The sequence below is a fragment of the Polyergus mexicanus genome, unplaced genomic scaffold (genome assembly GCF_030449975.1).
Source record: "Polyergus mexicanus isolate NDT 795.1 unplaced genomic scaffold, iyPolMexi1.0 SCAF_23, whole genome shotgun sequence".
Lineage (NCBI taxonomy): Eukaryota > Metazoa > Arthropoda > Insecta > Hymenoptera > Formicidae > Polyergus > Polyergus mexicanus.
Window position 1 is genome coordinate 1,309,163 of NW_027223343.1, and position 13,719 is coordinate 1,322,881.

The window sequence follows — 13,719 nt, forward strand, 5'->3', positions numbered from 1 at the left end:
AATCGTAATTCCTTCTATAAGAGAAATAGTATTAATTGAACTGTGTGTATGTGTGTGATGTCTGTTAATTTCTATTCCTGTTCCCTCTTGACTCTCCGCGCGTACAGAGCTTTACCGCGTAATACAATCTTTACGGCGATAAGGACGAATTTCAAATATATCGTCGCCGGAGAGACAAATCTCCGGGGAAATTTACATTTTAATAATAATGGCCGACTGTGCGTCAAATCGGCGAGCGGAGCTCGCGCCAAGGCGGAACGAGGAGCGGATAGGCTGGCGTCGACAAGACGCGACCCAAGTTTGATATTTCGCCGAAAAGTCCTCGCATTGTCTAAAAGTTGATGGCGTCACCCCAAGGAGGAAGATAACATCTGGTGCTGCCTCCATCAACAGCCTACTCTACCCCACGCCCCCGTTCGCGCAACCACCCCTATCCGCGGCGAGGAGCGAAGGAAACTCGTCTTCAATTATTCTTGTACTCGTCCTCCCTTCCCCGCTTCTCTTCCCTTCTCCTTCTTTCTTACACGCGCTTACCGCGCGTTGCCACCATCCGGTTCATCCGCCCGTTCCCTCTCAGAATCTCTTCAGAATCCAACCTCTTTCTTCGCTCGTTCCATCTGTCGCGCAGTTCTCGCGAACAACGAGTTTATGGAATTACGAGAGACAAAGCGGAATTTATTTGCATTCCCGAAAAACGTATATATATATATATATATATATATTGTTTGCGTGACTTAGGATGCGCGTAGATGTAATCGCTTTTCTCTTCAGATCTTCCGTTTTTTGCGACCGATATATTTATTATTTATTTGTCGCAAGAGAGATTAATGCGAGTCCTAATATTCTTTATTCCTCGGGACCTTCCGTCCGAATTGGTCCATGAAAATCGAGCAAGCGCTAATCCTATCAATCAAAATATATTAAAGCTCGGCCCGCCTTTAGGCCCCTTACCCTTCTTTTCTTCGCGACTTCACCCTTTTAATAAACTCTCGCCGGGAGCGAAAGGAGCGATTTAAAGAGTTTTCGCGGGAAAGGAGCAGGTTGCGAACGGGGAGGGTTTGCAAGAGCCGAGATCTCAGAGTCCGAACAGCTGGCCTTTGAGGGTGTCGTAACTATTTAATTCTAAAAGACATCGTTGCTCCTCTCGCTCGCACCTCAGCGCGCAACTCGATCCTCTTCTCTCTTTGCATCACAAAAGAACCGCAGGAAATTCCAATTCCCGTCGAACGTCACCTCGGGATCGTCGACGAACCGCCGGTGGCGGCCTTTGTTCGACGTTATTATTTTCGTATTAGCAAGAATCTGTACAATAAATGTATAAACGATCCTCGAACTATCGTATTTATCGATAAACACACTGGATACAAGTTTTCGATTAAATTTCCGCGAGAGAGAAGCGACATCGTATGAAATTTTCCGACATCAATTAAATCCTTTTTCCAATAATACGCCATGTAATTCTTTTTTTTTTGAAGAATTTCATATTTTATATATAAATTTTATCTTCCGTCTCAGTGCGCGTACGCGAACGATAACGTCAATAAATCTATAACAATGGCTGTAATCTGCCGACACGGAAGCGACGCACTAGTGGCGTTCACACGTGTAACGATCAGCAGGAGTCATATAAAACGCAAACACATTTTTCATAATTACGCATTGAACGGATGCGAAACGGATGCTGCGTATTTTTTTTTGGTGCCAGCGCGCGGGCACGCTGTTAGCGTTATACATTACACCGTTAAATATCATTTGCTAAATTAGCTTCATCTCGCTCCACGTGTAACTATAAATTATTCTATCTATTTCGATCTACGGAAGCTCTGACTTTCGTGTTCGGCGTGAATTAACCATAATATCGCGTCGACCGTTTGGTGAATTACGATTATCCTCCGCGCATTTTAAAATAATTGATATTTATTCTGTCAGGGGGGGGGGCCTCCCCACCCCTCCACTCCCCTCCTTTTCTCTTTCTCAACGCACGTGTGTGTGTGTGAAATATAGAAAATTTTAATTTTTCAAAGCATATAAATTATTATGTTCCATAATAGAAGCGTTCTATAATATTTCTCTTTGTCTCTCTGATATTCTGTGACAACTACGAAACACCCGACTGGATTTATTTCACGTGAAACATTCCGTATACCGATATGAAATATTGTATTTAGCTTGTCCTATTTTATCGTATTACAATGTATATTGCGCGAGGAGAGTGTTTTGTTACGAAGCAGCGGATAAAACATGGAAGAAGAAAGATGGAGATTTTTCAGGCGCAATATTCTGCTAAAAATGTCTTTCCAGTCCCTGAAAGGGGAAAAAAATAGCCTCGCGTGTTCTTACTTGACGCTCACATATTCGAGTACTATTCCATTTCGATCTCGCATTCTAATAAATGCCCAAGTACATCCGAGATATTTATCGTTCGCGATGAAATAACGTTACCGACATTATCCGCGTGTCGCGAGGAACTATATATCTATCTCGCGATATTGATCGAGATAAGATAACAATAGATCTAACATTTTTTTCTGCCTTTATCCGTCATTTCGAAACGTCGTCGCTGACGAAACATCTTTCGTCTACCGTCTCTCACCGTCTCGCCGTCTCTATTTTAGCTTTAAGGATGTCCTCCGAAAAACTGGTAAAGTGCAAGCTCTACAATGCTTGGTGGGTACAGGGTGTCCGACGTTCCTCCGGGGAGCGATCAATGATAGGCCGGGGGTACGAGTCACGTGACCTCGCCGCGGGGAGTTCGCGCAATGCATCACCAACCAACCACCCTCCCAGACCATCACCCTCCTCCACCCTCCTTCTGCCACGGCTCTCCACCCGAACCCCCGCCGTATATCCTCCGACTGCCTCCGTCATCCTCTCTTGCGCGCTCCCCTCCCCCTCGACACCCCGCAACACCCGTCCTAGCCAGCCGTCTCGTATCCTGCTACCCCACTCTTCACTTTTCATCCACCCTTCGCGCACACCCTCCAACCCCCTGGCACCGCCGCAGAGCTCGTTCGCCCGCCGCCGCCGCCGCCACCATCACCACGTTTCTCTGTACTCTTCACCGCGCAGACACGCTGGGAGTACTAAACGGGATTGTTGCTACGTTGCTCTTGGCGACCAGCAAGTGTCGCCGTCGTCGTCTTCGTCGAAGACGAAGACACCGCTCCGCCGTTCCCTCTCTCATCACCTTCTTGCCTCTCTCTCTCTCTCTCTCTCTCTCTCTCATCGCCCAGCTTGCTTTCCACCGATCGTTTCGGGAAATGGAAATGCTATTCCATCAACGGAATATTCTCATTTTTTTACATTTGATGATGCTCAATGATTAGGTTCGAGTCGGAATAATGCGCGTGAATTGATGGTCACGTGATTTGACGCTTCAGCTTTCTACGTTGACAAATGAGAGATCCCGCGGTGGAATTTCTTTGCCTTCGAGAAAGGAATGAGGAAATGAGATCGATATCGTTGCGCTTATTTAACGATCGGCTGATTTTAGTCGAACCGCGGGTTTTCTTCGCGTCCGTCGCGCCGCATAAGCTCTTTTTTTCCTTCCGCTTTTAAGAAAATTAAATTTCTACCACTCCGATATAAATTATTTGGTCCTCTCTGCCAGCAGATTTTTCTATCGACGTTTCCGCTTTCGAATATCAATTACGTTATTGCTCTTTTATATTATTATATTTTATCATTCCTTTTCAAATTCCTCGATTTAAAAATATATATATATATATGGAACTTAATTTGTCTACTCGACTAATTCTACGCGTAATTGCAGCGCAATTAACTAAGCGAAATTTTTTCACGATACACCGTCACGCGAATACGTCGCGGATGATATAAATATGTCGTCCGCTTCTTGCAGGATTCACTTTCCTAAATTGAATTGAAACTATTGCTTCGCGATACCGATATCCGAAGTCTCGAAATGGTTTCGCCATTGACCTACTTGCCGCAACGAAACCGATACAAGCGAATCGAGTGTAGCGCGTAATCCGACGTGACCTGCCCTAGTAAGAACATAAATGTTTCCACAAATTCCGTGAAACATCGACAAATGTAGTCGCAAGATTTATTTATGATTTCTTTTGTCGTGATTATTCTATTAATGTTAATTAACGTAACGTAGTAAGAATATTATATTTTGAAGCTCGACATTTCAGGTAAATGTCATATGACAAGAAGACAGGCGGTTATACACGTTCGTGCGAAAATATACGATATAGTTGGACGACTCTTGGGAAATCATGGTGTCCATTACTCACGACAGAGAGTCTCAAAAGAAAACAGAGAAACATTTCGTCGATCTGTCACCGAGCATACAGCGTGTTCGCGCTGTACAATTTTTAATTTGACAGATTCCTCGATCAACCTCTCTCTTCTCGCCGAATATTTTCTTATCAAAAAGCTTACCTCTCTCTCTCTCTCTCTCTCGCTTATGTTAAATAGTAAATAGTAAACACAAGTTTCTTCCTAATAATTTCTTGTCAAACGATATTAGCCGTCATCAAGTATAGCTGATTGACGACTTTACAGCGATTTTACTGTCGTCGTCTTATGTACGATCGCGTGCGTCGGTTGACAACGCCAATGTAAACAGCCCTTAGTGGCCGTAACACCGTGGCAGAATGCCGGCCCTTCGACCGGTAACCTACATTTTACGTGGTATGCTCGTTAACGACCCCGTCGGCCGCGCGATAACTTTAAGGTTACTGCCAAGTAACTTACATCCGAACACTTACGCCGTGAAACAACATTGCCACTGATTGCGAATGAAACAGCGAATGCGCGCTTGAGTTGGCGCGCGTAGAGAAAGAAAAGAAAATGTAGAGTAAATTTATTTCTCCCTCACTTTACCCGTGCGATAAAGGTGGAATTATTTCTACAAACTGCTCTCCGTTAATTACCCGCGTATATAGCTCGGGCGGGTAATCTAGATCCTGGCACCTGCCGGGCGAAATTCTGATAACGCCTAGTGTGAAATAACATTAACGCGGTACCATTATTATAGCGCCATTATGCCGCTGCTACACGAATAATATCATCAAATTGTATAGTAAATCACGATTGTAAAGGGAGAAAAATCGGATTTAAAAATTATATAAAAATATATTATTAACGTTATTTTATTCATAAAAAAATTATTTTTATATTGTTCTCCAATGATATCGTCATTATTCTCTCTTTCTCTCTCTCTTTCTCTCAAACGAAAGAAATATCTGACGTAATATTCGTGTTTATACAAGCTTCTGTATTTGTTTGTCTTTAGACACTTTCTCACAGCGCTTTGAGCGAAAAAGAGATACGATATGACGGATGGAAGTCTCTAATATCCAGTAAAGTCGGCGTGCAAACTAAGACGGAGGTACGAACACGTGGACGGATTATGGACGGTTGCGATGCGTGGTCCGCGTGCGCCCTTTCCCCCACCAACTCCCCCCACCCCCCGCTTCCCACCCATTCATCCCACCGTCCATCCCTCAGCGAGGTTTAGGCGCGTGCGAGCCGGATTTATGACCCCCATTATGACGTTGACGTATCGCCTTCGTGAGGGTGGCCTAAACCAAACCCAAGGCGAATCTAAGCCCTGTGTATCTAAGCCAACGGGTAGCCACAGGTCACCGCGACTGGTACGAGAATACTTGGGACTAATCCTGCGGTTCACCGTATATCTGCGATATCTCTAACTAATGATGAGTCTCATCCCTGTAACATTTGACTGGCATATAACACTTTTTTTTATCTTATCATATTTACTTTTTTTTTTTTTTTTTTTTTTAAAGAAAAGAATTGAACATTTTGCAAAGAAAAAAAATAAAAGAAATAAAAATGTTAAACGAAATTATATTCTTTGCGCTGCTAAGGGATATATCAAATACGAATATTTGTTATCGAGGAAATCGAGGATAAGAGGAGTCGTTTAAACGCGACGGAGCGCAGACGTATCCTTTCGGAAAGTGAAGAACATCGAATTTAAGGATCCCCGAAAACTGTCCACCGTACTGTACAAGCGACGCGCCACGAAAATTATTGTCATCTTCCGTTCCATAATGGTTGTCTAGCGCCGCAATAAAGCAATGAGGGGAATAGAGGGTGGGGTTGGATTTAAAGGGCGTGCGAACTCGCTTTTACGCGTCGGATGCGAAACCCCGATTCAATTTATATCCTTTGGCCGCGCGCTTCCTGCCTGCGGCGCGCACATCTTTCAGGATTGCACCACTTCGTCCACTTCCGGGGGATTCCAACTCCCGTCTCTCCCCTCTCTTTCTCTCTATGAAATACGACGATGATTCCATCGGTAGCGGGCGTCGCGACGATTTCTCGAAGGGAAACGCGTGGAAGGATGACGCAAATAAATCGCGTTGCAAAATGGACCGGGCGACGTTATAGCGGTCGACGTCACGCATCGGCGAGTGTCAAAACACCGTGGAGGAGTTCGCAGCTCTTAACTACGATGGATGCATTAAAGGGAACCGAGTTAATAGACAAACGAGATCGGCCGTTCAAAGGCGGCCATTTCCCCCTCAAGGAATTGTCAAAATATACGACGAAAGATAAATCGAATATACAACTGACGATAAGATCCCCCGATTGGCGGAACAGATGAAACAAATATCACATACGTGTCTTATTAGTATCCCTCCCTTTTTTTTTTAAATACTCTCTTAAATTCAGCAGGATTTTATTTTTCAGCAATAGCACAGCCGTATCTCTAGCGTATCGAAGATCGATTCTTTTTCCGAGCAAGACCGAGGTCTCGAATACGCGGTCTTGGGAAGCTCTACGAAGCTTTACATTGCCATATATATATATGTAACTATAAGAGTCGAGAGATAAACCGGCAGCGGTTATCTATCGAGGTTGAGGAAAGTATAGAGAGAGAGAGAGAGAGAGAGAGAGAGAGAAATAAAGGGATAAGAAGAAATAGGTAAATTCTGATACGGACGTACAGGAGAGGAGCGGAGTAAGAAAGATGGGACGAAAACATCGATTGCAGGGGCTTGTAACACCGCGGTACGAACAGAGGGATCAAGCCGAGCGATAAACCAAGCGGCCTGGAAAATGCCGGATCAACGGTACGATGTTTCAGCAAAAACTGTCTGGAATCGGAACAGCCCTGGCTCAGAGGGATGGGCGGGAAAGAGAGAGAGAGAGAGAGAGAGAGGCAAGAGTCGCTCGCTAGAGAACCGCGGAGCTCTTCTCGTGGTTTCTGCCTACGATCTCTGCCTCCCTCTCCCTCGGCGAGCGCTTATCATATATATATACATATACATATATACGTGAGTACATACTATGAATTTTGCGTTATGCCACCGTTCCATAGCCGCGCACGAGTCCCGACGGATTTATGAGAAAAGTAATATGAATTAAACTAACGTCTCTCTTCCTCTCTCCCTCTTCTCTCTCTATCTCTATCTCTGCGCTCTGGCTATGCATCGTGCTGTAAAAAAAAAGGACCTTTGGCCTCTGAAATCGAATTGAGGGTAATTCGCCGTAATAAAATATAACGAAGCTTCGCGGAACAGTTTGCATTGTTGTCGAAATAAAGTCAACATTAATTAATTATCCGCGGCAGTACATATATATATATATATATATATATATACTATATTGAATATTTTAATTAAATTCCGCTGCGGTGTATTAAACAAAAGTTCAATGATCGCGTCGGTTTAAAGACAAACGCTTATACTAGTGTAAAAATAAACTGTTCAAATATAGCATATTCGAAAAAAAAAAAAAAACGGATCTCTTCTCTAAAAATATTCCTATCCAAACGTATACTTCTAAAAAGCAATGTACAAATAATAATTGCAAGATACACGAGAGAAAATAAGAGATGGCCATCTATAAAAAAATACGTGAAACTTATACGAGGGATTAGAGTAGATAACTTATCGCACAACGATATTAATGAGCGCACGTAAGACTTTACTTAAGCATTTAACGTAATATTGGCTTTAATTATTATATAATATGTAATTTAACAAGATATATCGAATTAGATGGATGGTTTGTTTCAATTTCGACTAAACGCTTATTTATCAACTGATACAAAAGACAATGGAAGCTGACGCATACCGTTGTGAGATGGCAATGGCACCAGATAGAGGCAAAGTTACCGATCAACGTAACAACAATATCAAGGGCTGCACGATCATAAGCGTGGGAAACGTCAAAACGGCCGTACTGTTATTAGTTTAATCGCGCAGTACGTGAAATTTTTCCAGCTCGACGTATCCTTCAATCCGATTATGTAGTGATGCGTCGAACATGAAGACGATAGAGGGCAAAGTAGTAATGCTGGGATCGCAGGGTAAGTGCTGGTAGCGATACACAAAAACACGCGGCGATAAAATTTGCCTCGTGTTATCGTTATATAATACCGTAAATGGATGATCTCTATTGATATTTAGAAGGATCGAGTCCATGAACTTACAGACGCGATCACGCATCTCAAAGATTAGTCATCGCGTTATATTGTTTCCGAAGCATCTTTTGTTATGCATGGAGGTTAGGTGAACACGGGCATAAGCCCAATTTGAACCCGCTGCTTATTTATATTTATTACGAAATTAAATGTTGCGCGGTATCCGATATAATCGCCTGATCACGTTATGCGAATGAAATGTTCGCTTAAAATCTTTCGGATGAAATTAAAGATTTTTTTTCCTCTTTTTTTTTTTTTGTAGCCGCAAACTAATGGGAATCTATTGTCGATGCATGAATATATATGTTAACATATGCATATATTGTACAGATAATTATTGATCGCAAAAACGCTTAACATTCCGATGCGTTGTGAAGCCTATTCGATGACTATTTAATGAATTTACGATCGTTATTTTGACAATAGTTGAAGAAACAATCGTGCATATATTAGATGACGTAAATATAATTACGTATCGAGAAATGCTCCCTGGCCGTTGCTGATCTTTCTCTTTTACACTGTTGAGATTTTATATATTGAAAAACATTTTCATTCTTTCTAGAATTAAATCGTAACAGATCGTAAATGATATTTTTTTACATTTGGCATCAGACATCTGTTTGACGCAAGACGTAATTTTTATTTATATTAGAATGGATGGATGGAGGTCAAAATCCGCGAATGACACAATTCCCGATATATCATAGCGCATAATGATAATACGTAAAGCGCAAATTCTAGGGAATCTCATAATCAGCTTCTAACGTATATCTTTTTTTTTTATCGCAATCATATTTTACCCACGAACAAATACAATATTTGACTAATGACAATCAAATACCTACAGCACCGATGACAAGAATTAGAAAATATAAAAAAATAGTTTTTTCTCTAATCAAAGCTTTTTATTTATCAGTTGCGAGAGAAATAAAATGTTAAATACGAAATTATACGTATTAGATTAGAGCTATAATAGTATCTTTCGCGCATATTATCAATAAAATAGGAAAATCTCTTGGAAAATAATTCTAAGCAAAAATGCATTATCTTTTAAAATATATTGATCTTTTTACAACGATATATAAAATTTATCGCTGTATTTTATTATAATTACTGCGATGCAACTATATCGTTTTAACAAAGTTTTATTTTTTTATTTAATAACAATTATTATAATAATGATTTGATAAAAAAAAATAAAAATAAATAAAAGTCGATGTAATTGATTACGCGACGAACATACATCTATTTAAATTTTTTAAGATTATAGTATAAAAATTCGATTCGTGCATTCGTTCAAATCACACACTATCAGATAAGGAGATCAATTTTTTTTTTTTGCATATATAGAACAAAGTTCGATATGTATATGTATGCCACACGTACGAAATGATAGTATTAATATTGAACAATTGTATACGCAAGTGTTTATTGATATAAAAATCGCCATATTATTTTCAGGTGTTGGCAAAACGAGTTTGATCGGGCGTTACGTGGGAAACTTTGAGCACGCAAGTCCGACGATAGGGGCATCTTTCTTCAACTGCAAGCTCAATTTAGGGGATACAAAGATAAAATTGCATGTACGATCGTAAAAGAAAAAAGATACATCGTATCTTTATATTTTGACATTAATATTTAACGAATAATAGAAAAATTTTATGTATCGGATTAATAGGAGTCGAATTAATAGCGACGAGATCGTCAAATCAATTGTCACTCGTGTTATCTTTTCTATTAACCCCTGACCTTTCGATCCGTCTATTCTTCGACTATCTCCGTATCGTTATCACGCCTTTCACAACGCAAATTAAAAATTCACGCTTTATCCAATTGCTACTTATTAAAATTGCTTATAAAACCGTTCGGATCGATCTAAAGAATTGAAAGCTACTCTTTTTTTTACGCAGGTATGGGACACGGCTGGCCAGGAGAGATTCCGCTCCATGGCACCGATGTACTACAGAAACGCCAATGCGGCTATGCTGGTGTTCGACCTCACGCAGTACAACACTTTCGTCGCGATCAAGGGTTGGGTAAAGGAGCTACAGCAGAACGTGGAAGAAACGATGGTGCTGACCGTGATCGGTAACAAATCCGACCTGCATCAGCGGCAGGTCGACGGTGAGGAGGGTCGGAAGTACGCCACGTCGATTGGTGCTACATATCACGAGATATCAGTGTTGCATAACGAGGGAGTGGAAACCGTTTTTCTGGCCATCGCTAAGGGTTTACTGAGAGTGGCATCGAACAATATGGACATCATCACTCTCAAGATTTCCGACTCGAATAGCTTTTTTAACGGCGACGGCATGCCGCTCACACCCTCCATCGAGGAGAGCCCGCAGAACACTAGTATCGCGCATGGTATACTCGAGAAACCGTTCACCTGTTGTTAAATTCGAGCTCAACAACAACAATAGAAATTAAGAAAAGATTGTAAGCCTTGCCGAGACGAGTCCGCGTTAACGCCCGACGATTTTGCGTTGCGCCGACGAATTCTTAAAATGTTATTCGCCGATGCTGACGAGTAATTTTTCTTTTTCGACAGCATTAATTACGTTAACGAACCACAAACAAAAATTCCCCCCTAAAAAAAAAAAAAAAAAAAAAAAAAGTTTTATGCCATTTTCGAGATGCAAGATGTAAATAACGATCTGTTCTTCCACGCAGCTTCGATCCTAGTACGATTAGTCATATCACACTTATGATGACAGCGTTCTTGTCGATTTATCGCGGGCGTTAAGTCGACGATATCAAAATATTATCAAACAAGATTGTAACGTTAAAGTAAAGGAAGTTATATATAAAATTCGATCTTTCTATAAACGGGTACCAAGAGAGGCAAAAAGTAATACATATGTTGTTGCGTATTGAATTTATATGTAAATGAGATCTCGTAGAAATTTAATGTGATACGTTAATTCGTGTCAAAGTGATTAGGCTCGTGACGAGTTATAAGCCAGAAAATGTACCGTTGTACACAAGGCTGTAAGCTCAACTCGTTGACTAATAACTTTTGCAAGCTGTATGCAATCTTCTCTGATTAGATAAGTTTTGATATGTACTAATTCTATTTCATAAGATATGATCGTCGAAATGCGTGAGAAATTTATGCAAAATCGATTAATGCATATATGACGATCGTATAACTTGCCGTTAGAAAGCGAATCTTCGCAAACTACAACTAATTATTATTATGCTTAACCTTATTTTTATTACATTACTCTATTTATTAATTTTATACTAAAATCAACAGTATTTTGCATCTATGTGCAAATTTATTTATAAACGGAATAGAATAGATTTATTATAATACTATTTTTTTTTTTTTGTCGAAGACTGTGCAAATATTTTTCTTTTTTCTATGCAAAGACGATGAATTATTTTACGTATGTTTAGGAAAACTTTCAATACTTTGTCATTTTTATTTTCGCACATATTGTGATACGCATATTCACGCACCTCGTCGATCACAAAGTGTTTATATATAAACTTTTTATATTCAATGAAGATAAATATGTTTGTAATAAAAAAATGTAAAATGTAATTTAAATAATCTATATCTTTTCCACTTCTGTTACTATTTGTTAATGTAGCATACACAGATTCTATTATATTTAAAAAGTATTCATTTTGAATAATATTTTCATATTTTATATATATGTATAAAATATAATATATAATAATAATTACAATTATTATCAATATTATTAAGAAATATATAAAATATATATTTTATATATTTCTTAATAATATTGATAATAATTGTAATTATTATTATATGTTATATTTTTTTCCTTATATATAAAATATGAAAATATTATTCAAAATGAATACTTTTTAAATATAATAGAATCTGTGTATGCTACATTAACAAATAATTATAATAATAATAATAATAATAATAATTATTATTATTATTATTATTACTAATATTAAATGCATATATAAAAATAAACTGATACTATGTATCATATTGTCCTACATAGTCAAGATGAGATGCGTTTGTTCGAGATCCGAAAAGCTGCACCTCCTCGGGAAATCTCCTCGTCGCGCTACGACGGAGAGCGATAATCGCACAATGACTCATTCTCACTCCAGGCCGGGCCTCGCGGAGCGTGACGTCCCAGCTTTGTCTACGAGTATAACTCGGCTCATTTTTGTTATGTAAGCGCTCGTTTACTTATGTATCTAGGCCCATTAGAAGACCGCGGTGGCGTCTTCGAAACCGATGCGTAATGGAAAGACGCGCTCTACGCTCAGGGTCGCCCGCGCGTGCGAGAGTCAAGGAATTTGGTAACTCGCGTGTTCTCGCTAGCGTGATTCGAACTACGCGTGACATGAAAGAGATAAAAGGATTCCAAGTTCACGCAACGCGAAGGATCCAATGATCGAGCAGAAAAACATCCGCGCGCGCGCTGACACGAAGAAAGAACATAAGAAAAGAATTGGGAAGTCGCGTTTAAAAAAAAGAAAAAATATTATTTTATGGAAAAGAGATACCGTGTTACGCTATTGCAAATATTTGCAATAGATATCGAACAGTAAATTCGTTTAATCAATTATTCGTTATATTCCTTGAATCAGCATTATACACGTGTACGTATCCAGCTAAATCGCTAAACTTCAGAACCGGAAAGATTCGAAGATGCGAGAACCGTTAGGCTATAATAGCCTAGAGCTGTTAGTTCCTGAAATATAATTGTAAGATAGGTGTAATCCCGAAGATGCGATTATAAGCGCGAGTAAAAGCGGAATCAAACGGCACTTCTGTTCTTCAATAGCGGGAGGATTGATTAGCGTATCGCGCGAGCGCGAGCGTAATGAAATTTTATTACCGTTTAAAGACAATAGGCAGTAAAGCGGCATCCGTCATTGGCCAATTGCAATTCCCATTGCAAAACGTACATCCCGATCGTTTAACGCGAGGGAAACCAGCGTGTTGAGATTTTACACGCCCTTTTCGACACGCTCGCGACGCAAGAAAATTGTTTTCCAGGTCCTTGACATGCGTGCGCGGGCGAGATAACTTGAATTTCGCGCTTTGCCAAACGGCAAGAATTTCATCTCGTCGTGCCGTTGCAACAGGTTGCATTTTCACTTTCCTCTTCGTAACAATCGCGCTTTTTCGAATGAGATAATCGGCGATTTTTTTGATGAGGCAATGCATCAATTAAAAAAAAAATAAATAAATAAAAAAACCGTTAATTATATAAAATCAAAAACAGCAGAAATGAAAACTGTACAAAAAAAGCTTGTAAACTTGTTTTTTTTTTTCCGTATTAAGAAAT

The 13,719-nt window shown here is 39.8% G+C and overlaps 1 protein-coding gene and 2 long non-coding RNA genes across 3 annotated transcripts in view; 2 read left to right on the forward strand and 1 right to left on the reverse strand.

Annotated features, from left to right (window-relative positions):
* Positions 1-6,786, forward strand: part of LOC138942688 (uncharacterized) — a 31,750-nt gene extending 24,964 nt beyond the window's left edge. Inside the window, exons 2-3 of the long non-coding RNA XR_011448370.1 lie at positions 5,264-5,359; positions 6,204-6,786. This is a non-coding gene — a long non-coding RNA (uncharacterized lncRNA). The remainder of the gene's footprint in view (positions 1-5,263; positions 5,360-6,203) is intronic.
* Positions 1-13,719, reverse strand: part of LOC138942647 (uncharacterized) — a 273,249-nt gene that overhangs the window by 247,453 nt on the left and 12,077 nt on the right. The window lies entirely within an intron of this gene.
* LOC138942564 (ras-related protein RabJ) lies at positions 8,056-11,884 on the forward strand. The gene is made up of 3 exons (XM_070312879.1): positions 8,056-8,311; positions 9,887-10,008; positions 10,336-11,884. The coding sequence occupies exons 1-3, from the start codon at positions 8,269-8,271 to the stop codon at positions 10,822-10,824; spliced, it is 654 nt and encodes a 217-aa protein (XP_070168980.1). The 5' UTR covers positions 8,056-8,268; the 3' UTR covers positions 10,825-11,884.

Bases quoted from the DNA above. Each gene is read 5' to 3' on its own strand.
- LOC138942564 (XM_070312879.1), top strand. From the start codon at position 8,269: ATGAAGACGATAGAGGGCAAAGTAGTAATGCTGGGATCGCAGG. The intron at 8,312-9,886 runs GTAAGTGCTGGT...TATTATTTTCAG, and splicing joins AGTAATGCTGGGATCGCAGG to GTGTTGGCAAAACGAGTTTG. The intron at 10,009-10,335 runs GTACGATCGTAA...TTTTTTACGCAG, and splicing joins ATACAAAGATAAAATTGCAT to GTATGGGACACGGCTGGCCA.